This window comes from Colius striatus, chromosome 3, assembly GCF_028858725.1.
Source record: "Colius striatus isolate bColStr4 chromosome 3, bColStr4.1.hap1, whole genome shotgun sequence".
Taxonomy (NCBI): Eukaryota; Metazoa; Chordata; class Aves; order Coliiformes; family Coliidae; genus Colius; species Colius striatus.
This window is the reverse complement of record NC_084761.1, coordinates 5,338,932-5,359,047: the sequence shown is the minus strand read 5'-3', so window position 1 is coordinate 5,359,047 and position 20,116 is coordinate 5,338,932. Positions and strand designations below refer to the sequence as shown.

The window sequence follows — 20,116 nt, the reverse complement described above, 5'->3', positions numbered from 1 at the left end:
AAAACCTGGAGGCTGCTTAAAATGAGATGGAGAAGGCCCAAAGAACTCCTTCCAGCTGAGCAGCAGGCTGCTGCCAATTACACCAAGCTACACCTCTCCCCATCTCCCCAGACAAAACCAGACCCTCCCAGCACTGACAAACAGATTGTTCCATTTGCTGTTCCAGGATGTTTGCTACTAAACACGTTGACAGCATCCCTCTTACATTTGGCTCTGTGGGGTTTCTAACTCTATCAGACATATTAGATACAGGTTTAAAGGAATATGATGTGCTACAACTTCCCAAAAACCACGTGGTAAAAAAATGGTTTGATTTTTGTTTTTCAGCATGAGACAGCCCAGAACATCTTTGCCTGAGGGTTGTTTATACTTTAAGTCTTATCTCTCTGCACAGACACTTATTACCTCTCGACTTCTGCTGATAAATATGTTCCAGTGTAGCAGATCATTATTAAATCTTGGGGAGCCCTGACAGATTCATAAAAGGTTTTATTGGATTTTCTTGCAGAGAGATAAACACAGATGACTAAGCAAGCACCTTGTGATCTTGTTTCAGTGTCCCAGTCTAGAACCCAACTCTGTTACCAAGAGGGACATTATTAGCAACCTCTGCAGCTTCAGATAAGTCAGTCCTGTCATTCAGTGCAACTTGAAAAAAGAAATTAATGCTGTGTGTTTAGTTAGATTTAGGTCAGCCTGTAAGCATTAAATTTCCATTTATTTCTTGCTGCTACACATCAAAGAGCCATTATCTGAGAAGGTGTGTAAAGCACTGTACTATAGTTCCTTTGTGACTGAGGAACACGTCCTCTAGGACAAAAAAACCCCAGCTTATTCTCAAGAAGGTATTGCCACACATGAGGGAGGAACTAGATGGATTAGCAGAGCATGTCTTACCAGTTTCAGTCAATCAGAAAGTAAACGGCAGAAGCCTCTGCCCATTAAAAAAATACTTTCCCTTTAATACTTTATATATTGAGAGGTATGCTTGCAGTATCAACCACTAGCAGGTCAGAAAGCCTCAGTGCACTGTCTGTAGAACCTTTCCTTCAACTACAGGACCATACACTAGTTTCTCCAAATCAGCACTTCTTGAAGTATGGGAGCTCTTGAACACTAAATGCACCTCCTTTCCTAGAAACCCCAAATCCAATCTCATCTCAGTTAGACAAGCAGTGGCACACAAGCATTGTGCTCCTTTGCCTCACCCCTGTTTCCACATTAGTGGTGACAAAGGTCTAGAAAAATGTCTAGAACTAGTGTTGATGGAAATAGGCTACAAACATCACGGAGTTCTGGAATGGTTACACATCCACTGAGGTGCTACATGAGAGCAAAAACACTGTCTGCAAAGGAAACTGAGATAACTGGAAACTCACTGCAGTCACATGGTCTTAGACGATAAAAATTCAGCAATGACCTGAAGCTCACTGAAGTCTGTCTGGAGGCCTGTAGGGATGCTTACGAGTCATCCCAGTCTCTATACACAGAACACCACCCACCTTTTAAATTATCCCAATGCTTCTGCTCTTTTTCCTTCTGCAGAAATATATTTTTAAACAACTGAAAGGAATGATGGACGAGGAACAAATAAACTGAACACCTTCTGAAACCTATATTCCTTGCAGCTGGGGCTTAGATCTCTGCCTTGCTTCATTTCCTTCTTGAAATGCCTCACAGAAAAACAACTGACTTTCCCAAGCACTTGACAAGTTCATTGTCTGGTCTCTCAGCCCAGCTGAGCTGCCACTTTTGCTTTCACTCAGCACCACAGTCAGTTTTTGGTGTTGTTTCATCCTGCTGGAGTCCAGACAGTGCTTTTTTTCAGTTCTTTTGAAACAGAAATGTTAACTAAAACAGATCATTTAATGCTAAATTTATGTTTGCTGATGTTTAAAATGGCAACACACTATTACAGAAGCACAAAGTATACAAACCCAAGCAAGAAAACACAACCTGAACTGTAGAACTTGCATATTCAAATTCAGATTAATACTAGAGCTTCCTCCAGGTACCACTATGCACTTGAAGGGAGGTGTAAGTATTGAACTTGTAGTTTCTTCAGCTATTTAAAACCACAACTACATAATACACAGCAGTGAGGTGCATGATCCCAACAAGGCATATATGATGTCAGCTTTGATTTTAGGTAATTAACCAACTTCCCTGGCAGTGGCTGAGATAAAACAGCTGCTTGAGGATGAAGCAAAAAAGTTTAGATACAACTGTCTCCTACCTATTGGAATGGATGAAATCTGGGAGTAGAGATCCAGCATGCGATTGCCATCTACATCTACTAGGTAGTTGCCTCTGCTCTCTTCATAGTTGCAAAAGAAGTGTACAGCTTCTGCATTCTTAAAGGAGAAACCAAATCATTAATGCTTTGGAAAGTAACAGTGTGTAGGAAGGTGCAACTAATGGCTACAGGGCAAAATCCAATAAAACTACCTAATGATAAGATACAAAGACACATTGTACTCGTGGCACCGGGTTAAACTGCACAGCTGTTTTCCTGAAGTGGGGCTGCTAAAAGGGCAAGTGATACACCTCTTCTACAGAGATGAAGCACAGCCTGAGGAATTGCTCATCTTAGGAAGGCAACGTGCACTGAGGCTGATATACTTTCAAGCTCAAGCTCAAATACACCTTTGTTTTCACACTTAAAACAGCTCAAAAGGCACGTACAGTGTTTAAAAAAATCATTGATCTTAGCAAAACAATCCTGCAGTACTGGAATGTTATTCAAATGCACATATATACCACACATAACATACTCTCTGTGGCCTGCCCAGATGGGTTGTGGAGTCTCCTTCCCTGAAGACATTCCAAACCCACCTGGATGAGTTCCTGTGTGATCTACTCTAGGTGGTCCTGCTCTGGCAGAGGGGTTGCACTGGATGATCTTTTGAGGTCCCTCCCAACCCTTAAGATTCTGTGAAACCCAGAGTCAGTGTTTCACCCTTTTAATTGTTTTAATATGGAATTAAAACATACCAACCAGCATTTTAAAAGAAGTTCAGGAATCACAGTATTAACACCCCCCAAACTCAGGAAATGTGACAAATTACCTGAATGCCATTCAGCTGCTTCATTAATTCCTGCAGAAAAACAAATGCCAAAGAGTCTCAGGTGTGTACTGACCAAACACAGAACAAGAATATATGTTTCTTTTTTATGGACACAGAAATCATATGCAAAACTTGCAGTCCTGTGTGCTTACCAGGCAACTCCACTTGCCACAAGAGCTTTTGCAGTGCACCTTGATGATATTACAGTGAATACTATTAACCGTGGCATGCAGAGCTATATGGGCTGCAAACAGTTTAACTGGAAATCCTTAAAGAAGGAAAGTTGCCTCTTCTATATTGATCAACTGAACTGAGAATACTAGAGAAATCAGAAAGTAAGTGAAGCCAGAGACACACAGAAGGGATTCTGGCACATTGGCTCTACAGAGACAGCTCTTTTTCAAAAGAAAACAAACAAAAACCAAACCAAAACCACACCACACACATGAATACTGACTCTGTCACAATAAGGGCCAGCAAATCAAAACTCTTGCTTCATTTCAAACCCAAAGCATTATTTTGGATCAGAAAAAGCCAATGAAGTTTCTGTTTCAACAGAGCACAAGCCATATGCCTGATGAGGTGTCGCATTAAACTGCTGCTCTTTGGCTTTCAGATACTTCCCAGGGGAAGCTGGCAGCTGAGATTCAGTGCTCCGTCAGAGAGGGGCATTTCACATTTAATTCATGAGCTTTTTGTTCTCACCATCTTGATACAACTGGGCACAGACTTGTGAAATGATGTTTATTCCTATCACATTTAAGGTTTGGAATGAAATTTGTTCTCTAACAAGTTAAATGAAGAAAAAAACCCAAACCAACAAGCTTCTGTATTTTGGGCACTTACTCTAGATCGTGGTCCTGGAACTTCTGTCTTCATCAAAGGTCCATCATAATCAAAATCCACATCAATTTTAGCTGCAGCTTGACTGATATATCTGTGTCCTGTAAGAAATAATGAAAACCTGAGTACAGACCATATTTTCTGTGTTCTCCTCTCAGAATAAATATCCATACCTTACCTGACTGAGAACACTTGACAGATGAGACCAATTATACTGCACTGTCTGAAGGGAACTAAATATCTCATCTCTGACAAGTGTTAAAATCAAACTCTTACCAGTGGAGTGGCTTAAAAAACCCAATGAATTAAAAACTAAGTGAAATGAGAAGGCAACCCTAGAGAAACAGAGGCAAACCCTCCTGTAAAGGACAGGAGGCCTAAGAGCACATCTATTTCCATCTCTGTTGCTGAGTCTGTCCATTATGCCTTGTGAAAGTCTCTGCCATAAATTCCTCACTCCCACACAGAGATGGTTTCATTCGCTATCAGTAACAACCCAAAAGCCTGATGGAGTCCATGGGTATAAAACATTGTTATGTCCTGCAATAGCTCAAAGAACATCATTTGGGAAAGATTTGTGTTGAAATTAAGTTCAAAGACTCTCCTGAATGCAGTATCTTGCACTGCAGCTCTGAAATGTGGGTGAAAAATAATGAGTTTGTCCTCTGATCCTGCCTTTGACCTTGCTGTTCTTTATCCACGGGTGTCACTGGGGCATCATAATAAACCTGACTCCTTACTGAAAGCAAGAGGCTTCATCAGGAACAGGCCTCCATTTTTGAAGTAACTGCTTCAAAATACAGAGTTTACATGACAAAGACAGTTCTAGTGAGCATATATTCCAAATACATATATCTATTCCATTAAGGTGGTTGCAGGACAATATGGGGATTATGCATTTGTACAAAGGAAGTACAGACTTGAGAGCTCTGCCAGGTGACTGTGAGCTTGCTCTGTACACTGTGGTTAAGGGTTCAACTAAACTAACATTCTTAACAACTGCATTTTGTTCATGGAGCACCTGCAAACCTCTCCCAGCACGATATCAACAACAAATTAATATCAATACACTTAACTTAGGGGCATCACACTTGGATCAGATCAACTCCCAAAAGCTGGAAGCAGAACTTATTTTAGTCTGTGACAGGCCTATTTAAGCTGGCACAATTTGGAGAGCTCAAAATAAACACCCTTAGGTCTCCTGTTAGCAGTGGAAAGCCAAGCTGTGGCTCAAGGAGCCTTGCTCCCCTCCAAAGTCAGGCAGCTCCAGCTCTTGCAGCAGCAGCCTCACGTTCCTGTCCCATCAAACTGTGCTGGGCAGCAGATGCTACAGCTACAGGACAGGGCCCAGTGTGGCAGAGGGGAGGGCAGGGGGAGGAAGGATAGCACCTCTGCTCCCACTGCTGAGGCCAGGCACTGGAGCTGGGGAAGGGTTTGGAGCACAAGTCTGATGAGGAGCGGCTGAGGGAGCTGAGGGTGTTTAGTGTGGAGAAGAGGAGGCTGAGGGGAGACGTGAGCACTCTCTAAACTACCTGACAGGAGATCGTAATGAAATGGGGGTCGATCTCTTCTCCCCGGAAATGAATGATAAGGCAAGAGGAAATGGTCTCAAGATGCACCAGGGCAGATTTAGATTGGACATTAACTTTTTCACTGAGAGGGTTGTTAGACACTGACACAGGCTGCCCAGGGAGGTGGAGGAGTCCCCACCCCTGGAGGTGCATAGATCATCGAATCATAGATGAGGTGCTGAGGGCCATGGGTTAGCGATGGGCTTGGCAGTGTGGATGATCTTAAAGGTCTTTTCCAATCAAACAATTCAATGATTCTACCCACACACAGGCAGCACTGGGGCGCATTGCAGCCCCTCTGTGCTTCACTCATAACCACTTCCCACTGCCTGGTTTGTTTCAGAAACAAAGGACAAATGGGGTGTGTTTTTTATCACAGACCTTTGAACCCAGCTCTAACTGAGCCCTGAAATTTGCTGCTCATCTAGGGAAAACTCAGGCTGCAAAGATGATTATTCTCCTCAGCTTTAATTCTAAGTCCTTATATCTGAGCTGCGTCAGTGCCTCTCTGCAAAGCTATTAATAGGTTTGGTTACAGCAACACCACTTCATTTCTGTGTCATTCCATTTAGCATCCATGTAAATTGGAGGCTGCATGACAACTGCTCCACTGGAAAAGGAAACAACTCCTGCATACAAAAGATCAAAACCTGCACCGTTTATAGCAACTAAAGCTGCAGATTTAGTAGACACACATGAAGTCTAAAATGGGGAAAAAAGGCTAAACAAACCCTTTTATGCACCCTGTTCCTTCTCCAATGGAGATTGCAGCAAACCAGCAGCAAACATTTCCCTGTCCCATGTGGCCTCTCCTTCCCTGCAGTCTCTGGGTGCTACTTGATACAATAAAGGGGAAAGCACTGAGAGAGTCGCAGAATACACAGGACATTTTGGTAGTCAGTAGTTACAGGAAGGATATGGAAACCCAGCAGCACACTTGGGATCATCTGAGGCAGCTGTAAATTTCAGACAGGTGAACTGCAGCATGGTCCTCTCCTCATCCTCCTCCCTCAGCTCTGCTGCCAGAGTCCCCTCTGTTCACCTCCCGGTGTCCTCCAATCCTAAGCAGCAGCTGACACAGACCTGCCTTAGTCTTTTAATTTAGCTCTCATCAAAATGCACTTGTCTGGATAGTTTCCTCTTCTGTTAAGGACCAAACAACTCCTGCAAACACATGTGATGCCCAACTGCCAGCCTCCAAGACAGAGGCCAAGAGTTAGAGATGTCCTGGCCATCACCTGGGAGCTGTGGATAACATTTCCCTCTTCCACCTCCCTAAAAACCATTCTGTGAAATACTAACAGATGGGGGTTACAAATCAAACACAAACAACCATTTATCTAAGAAAGCTCTGCAGTGGATATTGCAAAGGGCAGAGCTTCCCCTGTGAAAGCACACACTGACAGCTGTACCACAGGGAAGCCATTTGCAGAATGTTTCACTGTTGCCCTAACTTGTTTGGCACCACAGTCCAGAGGAGGCTGTTTCCATCAGCCAAGCTGCTCAATCAACAAACACACACCCTGTCAGCTGCTTTGTTGATCATCATTATCTCTTTGCTGCTGTTTGAGGTGGACAGAGTGGGACAAGATGGAGGTGACCACACAGACCCCACAGGCAGACAGGCAGGCAGGGAGGAAAAGGAAGGGAGGAGGATCACTAGACCTGCAGCCTGTGAGAATGCAGACTGTCCCCCTGCAACCCATGAGGGCAATGGCAGTACTGCTGGTCATCCACAGCTCCAGAAGGACTCTGTGCCAGAGGGAGTGATTGCACCTGGATCAGCAGGAGACTATGTGTAATCAGCTATGGTGCAGGCCATGCTGGAGAGCCTGGGGGCTGCAGAGATAAACACAGGAGGCAGAGAGGAGCTGCAGCCCTCAGGATGTGCAGGTCCATGCAGGGCTGCCTGGCTGCAGCAGGGGAATGGTGGACACTCCTCCTGTCCTGAGGAGCCCTTGGGAAAGGACTGATTAAAACTCTCATTCCCTGCCTCCTGTGCCACTCAGGGGAGCAGGTACAGATACCAGGATCAGGTGTCTGAGCCTGGGCAGAGAGAAGGGGTAGGGGAAAGGAGATCTTAAAGGGCTGTTCGTACCCTTCATCGCTGCCCCACTCTTAGAGATTTCCATGAGGCTCTGGGTTACTTTTCTCTTCCCCATCCCACTGAGAACAGGAGGAGTAAGTGAGAGGCTGCTTGTGGTTCTTTCTTCCTGGCTGAGCCAAAACCATGATTTAAAGGCATGCAGGAGTGGTTAAAAACACACAGGACTTGGCTGTGCAGTGCTGCACTAACTCACACTGGCACAGCTCGCATCTGTCAATATACAGCAAAGACCAGTCAGGTGAAACTAAAACATTCAGATCTTCCCAGAAGAAGACTTGCTTTAACAAATAATTTCTATCACGTTACTAATGTTGGTCACTTTGTGAGGCATCAATTCTTTAAACAGCAGCTTCAGGAGCAGCTTATCCAAGTCACAATCGTCTCAATACATCAGCGAATCAGAGTCATCAAAACAACGAGCAACACAAGTGACAGGTTTCTCTTCATTTGCTTGTTATCTCCAAGGCTCCACATCATCAGATGATTTCTAGGCTGATTCACTGACAAAAATGTAATTTTCCACACCTGTTTTCAGGAGCCCCCAGAATACCTCATTATCCCCAGTACAACGGCAGCTATACCCATTTATTGGCCCTTATGAAAGCCCTTCTACCTCCCAGCTCAGCCAGATGCTGTGGTTTGAGTTTGAATGAACACTGTGCCATAAAAAAAACAATGAAAATGCCCTGTGTTACCATATCAAAGGATTTTGACAAGTGGTTTTGTTTTTAGCTTCCTCTTAGGAGCAGGATGAAGAACACAGGCTAGAACAAAGCCCTCAAAAAACCAAAACCTCAACACACCAGCAAAGCCTTTGATAGCAAAAGCAAAATGAAGTTAATCCTCAAACATTTTACATTTTAATGAAGCTCCTCTCCCTTTAAGAGTGTAACAGAAATGATTGGCACAAATCCTATCAAGGTGAGCAGATTTAACACAAATAGTCCACTTCACTCACTGCTCATCAGTAGTTCATAGGGTTGGTTAAAAATAAACAAAACAACCCAAGTTTTAAGAACACAAAAACTTGGTTCCCCTGTTTCCCCTCCTTTAACCCCTATTTTTCTGTGTGACCTGATCTAAGTGACCCTGCTTCTGCAGGAGGAGTGGACTAGATGATCTCTAAAGGTCCCTTCCAACCCTGTGATTTTAGGATTCCATGATTCTACTCTTATTCAAGTAGATGGAGACTCTGATCAGAGATTTTAATGACAGTCTAAAGGGTCTGTTCCCAAAAGAGCTCAGCCTCCATGTGACTTGTATTGACACACACGTGGGTTGTGCAAGACAGGGACACCTGCAGGGAAAGAGCTGTCCTTATCTAACAGCATCCTGACAGCCAGCAAACACTGTCCTATTGCCACCCAGCTGAAGACTTGTGAAGCTTTGTGCTGCCTCAGCCCTTGGGGACCTCTCCAAATGCTGATGAGAACGAAGTGGAAGGAAGCACAGCAGTTTTCACTTGCTGAGGACTCCCACTCAGCTTCATGCTGCCAAGTTTAATGAACACAGAGGTACTGCCACAGCATTGCTCTCCTTCAGACAGCCCCTTCTTTTCATTACAGTCTCACAGGCAAAACTTGGAGCTCAGAAGGCACAGACGTCAGAGCTCTGGTGAAAGATGGGCCGGCCACCCCCTGCCTGGAGACTCACCAGCTTTCTGGCATCCCTTGCTCTGGGTACTCTGCCACACTTTATCCTCCAGGCCTCCACAGGGCACAGGGCTGCCTGTTGCTTCTGGGCAGCTGAGGCCCTGCACAGAGCCTGGCTGTGGGAGGCAGCTTACTCTCCTGCAAAGGGTTTTCCCAGCACCTGGATGCTGCCTGAGGGACAGCCACATCCACACCTGCTTTGCTTTGCTGTGAGGAGGATTTCAGCCCAGAGGCCATGCTGTGTCTCTCTTGCTTCCCCCCAGCCCAAGTATCAGTATGGCATCTTAACGATGCAGGTACATCAGATCACTCTAGTGTTTTGTCCCTGCTCAGCTGGCATTTCTGTCTTGAAAGTACTCAATGTACTTTACAACTTAGACCAAATTACTCTTGTTTGACATTTTAATACCAGCTTCCCCTGCAATAGAAACCCTGAAGTCACCCTGTAACTCAGGCCACTCCAATTTGATACTGATGAGTTTAGATGCTTGCACATCAGCTCTTGGTTTGGAACGCTGTACTTTGCCTCTCCAAAAGACAGTGGAGATGGGACAGATAAAAACTGGGATTCCTATTATGTCCAAGTAAGGTTCTTTCAGAATTAAGGATCCCTGGTGGCTGGTCCTGCAGTGAACTAACAGCATTACCTTTGTAATAAAAACTAGAATACACAAAATGCCACAAAGGTCAAGTGAGATCCCAGTTTTTCAAGTGGTGGAGCTGAAACTCCAACAAACTTCCCTGTATGTTTCTATGACTGACAGCATATGCACACCATAACCTGTCACTGCCCTACTGATGTACCTGCACTGCTCTAACTCCCCCACGCAGACAGCCATGTGGCTGTGTGGCTTTTAGACTTTCAAAAGAGAAGGTGGAAGCTCAACACAAACATATTCTTGGCCTACACATCCTCACATATATATTTTTTAACCCCATAATATAATTTTCTATTGCTACACTTAAATTCATGTTACACTGTGACTTGTAGGTAAATCAGTACCTAGATGGCTAATTACAGTTCTGCTTTTGAGTCAGTGCACCAAGTCAACCCACGATGTTCAGTTGAGGCCTATAATAAGCTGCAGTAGAAAAGGGGTTTCTTGTGTTATATTAGCTTTGTTTAAGAACAGGAGCAAATAAAATGACCTAAGCTCACATCTTTAAAGTGTGCAGAGGTACTGGGTTACAGCAGTGTGTGTCTCTGAAGAAGCATTAGGAAAGCTCTTAAATTCCATTTAGCTACTGTGACTGAGAACAGCATCCTCTTTCCCCTGGTAAACAAAGCTATCTCTTCACACCATGGGAAAGGTAAAACAATCAAATGTATTTATTACTGATGAACATTATTATCAGAGAGTACATTGGCTGAACAATTTGCAGAGAATATTCTACTCACTCCATTTAAATAGGCTTGCTACAGTAAGTTAAACTCTACTTTCCTTGCCTCTTGCACACTTCTTAAGGCTCTTTGCAACACGTCATCTCTCTCAATACTCAAGTAACATCAGCAAGTCATCACATCCTTCCTTTTCACTTAGCAGGATGCCATCAGCTGCTAGCAGACAGGAAACTCCTTTTCCAGCTTCTCTTTTGGATGCTCCTCATCACTCACCAGGTGTCTGGGTAATTTTTAACAAAGTACCACATTGCTATAGCAACATCATTAATACAAGTACACCCTTCTGACACTTCGAGATGTTGGTAGTCACACAGAGCACACTGTTAGAAGGTCTTGTTGCTAAGTAGTGATCCCTGCTAATAAGAGGTTCAACACAGGCCTAGAAAGTACTTAAACCTTTGATGTATTTGGCCACAAATAACACTCACATCAACACGGTTCCTCAGTGTACAAGTGGATATTACCTGGGAGAAATTCTAGGGGAGGCACTGAAATTACATCGGTGTAAATAAGAAAAGGAACTACCCCAAGGGAAAAAAAATAAAGTGAAAATAAATGCTGGCCTACCAGATCCTCAAATGCAGGTGTTTTTCTGTGAAAGTGAATGCTCTCCAGTCCCTGAGGAGGCACACGACATGTGCCATAGCACTGCCACCCTGTGCAAGGACAGAGCTTCTGGACAGAGGCCAGTGCAGGGCCATCAAGGTGATCAGGGGACTGAAGCATCTTGCTTATGAGGAAAGGCTGTGGGACCTGGGCCTGTTCAGCCTGGAGAAGACTGAGGGGGGAATCTCACTAATACTTACAAGTATTTGAAAGGGGTATGTCAAAAGGATGGAGCAAAACCTTTTTCAGTAGTGTCCAGTGATAGGACAAGGGGTAATGGACAAAAGCTCGAACACAAAATGTTCCACTTAAACTTAAGGTAAAACTTTACTGCACAGGCTGCCCAGGGAGGGTGTCGAGGCTGCTTCTCTAGAGGTTTTCAAAACTTGCCTGTACACACTCCTGAGTGGCCTGATTTAGGTGGACCTGCTTGAGCAGGAGTGTTGGACTAGATGACCTTTAGAGATCCCTTCCAAGCCCCACCATTCTATGTTTCTATAAAAGGCCATCTCCTGTGCACATCTTTAGCTTCCTCTCCATGGTATCTATCAAACCACCCTCCAGACAGAATTTTTAGAGCATGGAGGCCCTGACAGTCAAAAGTAGGAGGACTGTGATTTCCCCCAAGTCTTCTTTTAGGTGTTGCAAGTCAAATCTGTTACTAACAGATCTTGAAATGGAATGGCAAAAGGCCAGGGTAGCTAGAGATGTTTGGAAAACGAAGATCCCTGTTGCATAATATCATGAAAACTGAGATTGCTATTTACAGAGTGCTTACACTGTAAGATCAGAAGCTCTTCCACACAAGATTGTCTGCTTCTGTACTCCCACGTACACATTGGAGATTTGATTGGAACAGGATTCTCCAAAGATGAAGAAAAAGTCCAATACCAACCAGGCTACATAGAATTGGAAGCTCTCAGAAGGAGTAAGAACAGTTCCCCCTCCCTATCATAGCATAAACCCAAATCAACTCTTCAGCAGAGATCTTGTGATCCAAATCAGTCATACGTCCTTCCCCATCTGCAGCACGACAGACCAGAGTAACCTGTGAGAGCTCATCAGGACACCTCTAGAGATGAGCAGCCACCCTTTGTGGCACAGAAAGAACAAGAAAATTAGACAGGAATATCAAAGGCCTTACATTCACTCAAGGAACTAAGAACTGAAGTCCAAATCTTGCCTTGTAGTACATTCGCCTTCCAAGAACAGGTTTCTATATGAGCTTTTTTCAATAGCTCAGTTTTTTTTGTTGGATTATTTGATCAAACAGAAAAGTCCCTCAGGCCAGTGGGAGAAGTTGCACTCCAGAGTCACCAACAGCCAGTTCCCAGGGCTGACTTCAAGTCCCTGTTCTCTACAATGCAGAGAAGGGAATTGATCCCTGCTTCTCCCACACATCCCTCCCACATAGCCAGATTCTTCTGTCTCATTTCCTAGGGAAGCTCCTAATGTACAAACTGAACAAAAAAAGTAAAAAACTTTTAGCAAGGATTAATAGTGGAGACGAAGTAGGACTGATAGAAAAACATTTCTCATGGCTTTCCAACCTTTATTCCAGAAACTGTGACGGGGACAAGTCGACAATTAAAACCAACATCTCTCAGGCTTTACTGCAATACATCTGTGAGATAACACATTACTATCCTCTGTGGAGAGATAGGAAACAGACTGAGATAGATGAGGTACAGCCTCAACCAGAGTTTCTCCATTTAGGGCACTGCAATAAAAGTGCAGAGAATCTGAAGGAGAAAAACAGGACCTTGTATGTTTCAAATACATATAAGGCTGCTGCAAAGAACAAATAAACATTCCAGCTTCCAGGTCATAGAATCAGAAAATGGTAGGGGTTGGAAGAGATCATCTAGTCCAATCCCTCAATTCTAGAGCCTCTGAGAGCAGGGTAAATAGTAAGGATTTGATTTTTTTTTTCCTGCTTTGAAACTGAGGTTAAACATTAGAAATAAGCTTTAAAGGTAAGGTCAGTCTAGCAACTGATTGACTGCCTGGGGAGGCTGCAGAAGCTGCACTGCTGAGGGCCTTTAAGAAGAGGTCAGCATCCCAGAAGGCAAAGGCATGCACTAATGCAAATTTGATGCTGCCTCAGGGCAGAAGACTGACCTTTTGGCATGCTTTCCAGCTCAAGATTCAAAGATCAATCCATCCCTTCAGGGTAATCAGTAGCAAACTGAACCTAGATCTAGTCCCAGCCTGCCCTCATAATTATGACACTACCCTACCAGCACTGTAAACAGAACTTCAATTAAAAACTCAAATAATTCTGTCTTCACTTCCTTTTTACATCACTGCATATATTTTTTTTTATTCCTGTTTCACGCTTCTAGCTCAAGGTGATGCAATGAGTACAACCAAGGGAATAAACCATATCAGTCTAGAGCACTGTCCTGTTTTAGTCCATCAGCGAAGAACTTTGTAAGGGTGACACAGATATTAACTGCAGGACCTCCCTTTTGCAGGGTCCAAGACTGCACAGCACTATAAAAGTTTGTAGGAGGCCACCTCCACACTGAGGTTTCAGGGGTAGCTTCTGCTCTGCCACAATACAAAGCAGACTGAAAATTTGAGACAGAACTTCTGATTTATTTATCAGAATGGAAATGAACATTTTCAGTCACAGACAACTACTTCAAATATATTCTGCATGGAGCTAATCACTACACTTTAGAATAATATTTTGCCATGTATTTCATTCCTTTATCTGCTCACATACCACTTAAACAACCTCATTCAACTTGATTCCTAAAGCACTCTGAGGACATGCCTTAAGCACCTGGGTGGTACCTGGATCATTGAAGAGCCCCTAATATCCCATCAAGTGTAGTTAAGTTCAGAGCCAGCTTGATCTGATTATTGCTTTTGTTAAGTTGATTTAGAATATCTCCTCCAGGCTCCAGCTAACACTGCACAAGGACCTGCCAACCTTTTCTATTTTGAGCTCTTCAAGATGGCCTAAGAAGAGGCAGAATACTCAGACCATGGTCTCTGAACTCTGACATTTACAGTGATCAGCAAGCACAACCCCCCCCCCCCCCCCCCCCCTTCCGTCCCTGTCCCCCAACTGCCTCTTCCTCCTCCTCTGAACCCTGCCAACTAACCCTCAGGTACTGTGGAAACTTCAATCCCGATCCCTGGGGAAGATACCAATCTGCATCTTCACCTGCCTCCAAAGCAGGGACATGGAACAGCTTTCCTACTGCAGTGGCACAGCTGATGAAATCCCAGTATTTGCATTCAGCCTCTCAGTTGTGCTGGCCTTGCAGCAGGTTGAGCTGGCAGGAGCATGACAGCTGAGCTCAGCGAAGGTGCAAGGCCACGGTGCATCAGCATCCCCACATCCCCAGCTGCCTCTCCTGGCCTTGCCTGGCTGGTACCCTACAGACAGCCCCATGCAAGAAGCTTTGTACAAAAAGATGAGGCTAGATACTCAGTCTGTTGTGGCTCTTCTGCCACTCCTCAAATTCTAGTGAGCTTCATCTTCAAGGTCTACAACCATCAAGTAGTTCAAATACATACAGAAAATAACCCCATACCTGACTGAGGTTTATTTTTAAGGAAGGCATAAGGATTCCGATTATTTACAGGCTTCTCCTTTTTTTCTGAAAATGTCAGTTGCTTATTATTTCCCTGTGTTTTGCTTAGCTTTTGCATTTTGATCCACTTAACTGATCTTCATTTTCCCTTTCTAGTTGGCTTGCTACAGGCTAGCACTGTGTTAGTAACGAGAACACAAGCAAGGGTTAGGTAAAAAAGATTCCCCAACCAGATGCTTATCTTTTGTCCCACGTGCTTTAAAAGACTGAGGGCCTGAAACCCATCTTAATCAGAATGAAGCATTATCCTCCACATATAGATAAAAAGTTCCTAGAAATATTTTGATTAATATAAAGCTTAGTTACATTTCCTCCCACGTGTTTCACACCAGTGAATGTGTGTGGAGTTCTTTGCTGCAGTGAAGGCAAACTTGCTGACATCCTTCTTTTCCATGTCTCATTTTTGTCAGTAACCAGTTTATTTCATGCTCCAGGCCAGCATAATGCTAACTCCTACCTTTACTTTAAAAATCAGAAATAATCAAGGATGAAAAAATATCTTTATGTAACTAAACTTGTCACAGATTCAAGTAGAACAGGATGATTGTGTTTACTGAACACACACACAACACCAAAACATGACAGCCCACAGACACAGAGACCTCTACCAAAAGGCAATCTATTCTCTCCTCCTCTCCACCTCCACCCCCCCACCTTGCAACCCCATCACTTCAGTACCCACAGAAGAATTAGCAGACCAAATGGCACTGCAGGATTTTTGTGGGAGTAATGTACAAGTCTCTTTTTTAGTCTGTAAAACTCTGAACTTGAGGGCTCAAAAATATCTTGGAGGAGAGTACTTTGGAGCGGAAAGCTCCTGGATGTTGCCCTCGGCATTTCCTAAAAGCCAGCAGAGACCAGCAGCAGTGCAGCCTTGGCTGGGGCTCACCAGAAAAAAGGCCTGATGCTCTAATTTTTGCTATAAGCATCAGAGCCTCCTGCCTTTTCTGTCAGCCAGGAATGTTGTATGCTGCCAGGACAGTTTCTTCTGCTGAGTCCTTCTCCTTTTGCTCCATCTTTTCTAATCTTTGGACACACAGGCAAAGCATTTTGTCTGTCATACAACTCACAGCAAAGGCCCTCAGTTCTTCACCTCAATAGTGAAGAACTATAGTGAAGAATTATTAGAATAGCGGGCTTTCCCAAAAAGCTTCCCAAAAGCAAGGACAGATTGACAGAGCCCAGAGTTGCTTCCTTTTCTTATTGAAGACCTACACCTCCACATTGTAATGGTGTAAAGGACAAGTGAATGAGTGAATGAGTGCACGAGGCCTGGTTGCTACAAGCACTTTCCATTGTCCACTATTGACCAAACGCTCCCTGCTCTTGCACAGTGCAGATAATCAGTGCGTCACTCCCATAAATAGAAGCGCATCCTGTGCTGAAACACTGACCTAATACTTTCTCCAATAGTTAGAAGACAGACTTGGTACTCTTTAGCCAAAGGTCAGTTGCTCCCCAAAGTGTATTATTAAAAAGGAAATCAATCCTGTTTACATTTCTTGAGCAAAGGGAAAGATTGTGTGTTTGCTTGGCAGTGGCAGAGGAGCACAATGGCACTGCAGAAAAAGGGCTGGAGTACAGAAGAAACATTAATATTTGCCTAGTAACAGAAAAAGCCATTCAGCCATACTGTATTCAGTGTAAAGAGCACACACAGTTGATGCTGAATCTTAAATTCTATGCTGCTTTGTCCAAAAAAGACAACAGAAAGGTAGTTGTTGTATGTTTCACAGAGACTGCAGGTTTAACATACACACACTAAATCACAAGCCAGGGCCAAGGTAGAATGTGCCATTATACACTTAGGAGAAAGGAGTTTGATGTTGTGTGGTAGGTTTTTATTTCACACTAGAGGTAACTCTAGGTAGAAACACATGTCCCCAGTGAGGGTCAGCTCTTTGTGTCAGTCACACAAAAGCTCTCCACGGGAAGATGGGCAGGGTCATGCTACAAAGCACAAAGATAAAAAACATCTGATTTGGATGGATGATTGTTTCATCTCTATCTAGGTAGAGTTTCATCAACCCTATCGTTCTATGATTCTATGATCTCTTCACCATGTAGCATCAGAAAATAACAGTAGAGCTCTCAAGGGTTGAAGAGCTTTGTTTCAGTTAGTATGTTTACAGTGCAAGTTATTAACTGAGTTATTGTTTGCAGCAAAAAAATCCCAGCACAGCACCTTTCTGGGCCACTTCTGGACTAAAACTGCATCATAATCTAAGATACAGAACATTGTTATTCTTCAGGTTTTGAAAGATTCAATACCACTGGGCAAATCCCAGCAGTGTTCAGACTGGAATCTTGTTCACTAGCTTCACGTGAAGTGAACACTTACCAAATACAAACCAAGAAATACAAAAAGCCACTTACCAAACACAAGCAGTCTGGAGTTTTGCTGCAGGCAACAGGTCAGCTGTCGACTGAGCAACATTGACGCCATCTTATCTTCTCTTTACTCAAAAAGACTCAATCTTGAGAGATTTATTTCCAGCTGATGTCCTGGGAAAAAAAAAGCAGAATGAACACTCATGTCCCTGTGGATGTGGCCACTGTCACTATGCCATTCATTTCCATTTCCCCTTTCACTAATTTCAACCCAAAGAAACTGGAAGCATGCTTTGATGGATGAATGCTGACACTCAGAGCAGTCTCAGGATTAAGACCCCAGTCTGATGCTAAATCTTGTTGAAGCAAATAACTTCTAGGCTAACTCTGGATCTCCCAGCTTCAGCTGAGCTGGGGAGGAAAGCTCATTTCCTCCCTCCTCTCTCTGTTTCCTCTGTGTATGTGGACTCCATTGAACTTTTTAAAGAACCTGTTTCCAGTCAGTTTCTCAAGCCAACCCCTTACTTCGATTCCACCTAAGTTGATAAGAAAAATCTCATCTAATACAAAAAGACAGCAGGACAAGCATCAGGAGATACAAGAAAATCAATGCCCTGAAAGAACAGTTCCTACCAATTAATCACATCTCTGTGAAGACAGGCTGTGAGAAATGGGATTGTTCAGCCTGAAGAACATTCAGGTTGCATCCCATCAATGTGTAATAAATGTATGATGGGAGGGAGTAACGAAGGAGCCAGGGATTTCTCAGTGGTGTCCAATGACTGGGTAAGAGGCGATAGACAAAGTGGAGTACATGAAAAATCCCTGGACAGGTCACCCAGAGAGGGTGTGGAGTCACCATGGAGATATTCAAAACTCAGCTTGACTTGGTCTTGAGCAGCCTGCTTTAGGTGATGGTGTTTAAGCAGCACTGAGTGGACTGGACCAGGTGACATCTTGAGGTACCTTCCACCCTCCCCCATTCTGTGATTCTACCTCAGCCAGTTCAATAGAAATGACCTTATAAAGTTCAGTAGCATGAATGATAACATGATTCCTTTTGCATCCTGGATCATCTGTGCAGGAAGCCTGATTGGAAGTCATAAATCAACAAAACAGGTCACTGAATTATTATCCAAGACACAGATTAAATTCAAATGTTACACTGTGTTCTAGTTTGGGCACTGGAGGCCTTCTTTGTCAGCTCTGAGACTAAGCTAGCATTTGTCACCTCCCTGGATGTCCCTCTAGGACAGTGGGTCTAGACTATCCAGTAGCAATGGACTCTGTTTAATAAATGCACCCTGAGAATGGAGCTGACTGCTTACAAAAATATGCAAACAGATGCTGATGGTTGGATGCAGGGAAGTAGGTGATCTCTTCATACTATGACAGGAAGCACTTCTTATCCACTATATCAGAAATCCAGTTTCTCTACTGTCTTTAGCCAAGACACCATTTGCTTTCCTTCACGCTTGGGCTTTTTCAAGATTGAAAAAGTAGAACCCCTCCTTGCTTATGGAGATCTACTAATTCATGGACCCACTAATACTTGGGTACAAAGGAAAATTCCTTGTGCCTTCCCACACAATCAATAGAACTTAGTCTCAGTTTGCTCTGAGTTCAATTTAAAATGGAAGCTATTTTGAAATCCGCCAAGCTGAGCAAACACTTGCACAATATTTATGCACATGCTAGAAAAAGACAGATGAGCTTTGTAAGGTGTTGGGGCAGAAGTGGAGGGGGAAAGAGTTCATTTTTTTTTCCAGAAAAAGAGTATTTTCTCTTATAAGACAAGACTAATCCATTCATTACTTTTTCACTCTCAGCTTCTTTCTTTAGTTGTATTAACTTTTGCATAATCAATGGGATATATCTTTATATTTATTATCTTATGACCATCTTCTAGCAAAAACCAAATCCCAGTCTGTCAGCAAAGCTACCACTGTGGAAAAAGGCTGTTAAAGGCTAAATCAGTCCAGCACCTCTCCCAATGATTAACCACCCTGACTGATGTCCTCTGCTCAGAGCTATTTATCTGGTCTGTACTTTTGCAACCTACAATTCCCTTCCTAAGTTTGCTCTGCAAAGTATTACCTTTCAAAAACCTCTAGAGCCTGTTAAAAACTAACCTGAAGTAGCTTAGCAGGAACTAGCAAAGGGAGTAGGGTACAGAGGCCTGGAACACAAGGCTAAAACAACCCATTGAGGTTCCCTTTGTCATTCTAATCCCTTTCAGTCACCTCCTGTGGGTGTGTTGCTACCGACTAATCCACCTTCCCCACAGTGATGAAGTGCCTCTTCACATACAAACCAAACATATCTTCCAATCACATGGTGGTACCCACCAGCATCCAGGTTTCCCTTCAGCAGTACCTATTCTTCCTTCCCAAGGGGGTTAGACTAGATGATCTCTAAAGGTTCCTTTGTAACCCCTACCATTCTATGATTCTATGATGATTCTATGATGATTCTATGATGATTCTATGATGATTCTATGATACCTCTTTGCTCACAGAATGTTATTTTATCTTTTACTTATATTTACCATTTATCTTAAGTCCTTTCGCGTTTCAAATCCAATATTCATAAAGGCTCAGAAAATATATTTGGAAATGTTATTGCCTTTCTGAAATACTCAGAGCAAAAAAGATCTTGCAAGAGGTTTAAAAATCAAGTAAGTTAGCCCTAATTTTCCTTGACAGTTGTTACATAAAAAGTTTTACCATTTTCTAGTCCTGAGTCAGAACACATCATGTACTATCCCATGTGAGTATAACTAAAATCAATTTCTTTTCCATCTCCATTACACACGCAAATTCTCACAGGAGATCAGCCGATGTAATTGGTGTGTTTGCCTAAGCACACGTTATTTGGTTATGATGATAACCAATTGAATTCTGCCTCCATAATCCCTCTCTTGAT

At 43.3% G+C, this 20,116-nt stretch overlaps 1 protein-coding gene across 3 annotated transcripts in view; it reads right to left on the bottom strand.

Annotated features, from left to right (window-relative positions):
- Positions 1-20,116, bottom strand: part of ABAT (4-aminobutyrate aminotransferase) — a 56,720-nt gene that overhangs the window by 16,484 nt on the left and 20,120 nt on the right. For all 3 annotated transcript variants that reach the window (XM_061993010.1, XM_061993009.1, XM_061993008.1), the window contains 4 exons: positions 17,237-17,365; positions 3,915-4,012; positions 3,069-3,098; positions 2,237-2,354 (listed from right to left, as the gene is read on the bottom strand). In XM_061993010.1, the coding sequence (XP_061848994.1) occupies positions 2,237-2,354; positions 3,069-3,098; positions 3,915-4,012; positions 17,237-17,306 (316 nt within the window). In that variant the 5' untranslated portion in view covers positions 17,307-17,365. The remainder of the gene's footprint in view (positions 1-2,236; positions 2,355-3,068; positions 3,099-3,914; positions 4,013-17,236; positions 17,366-20,116) is intronic.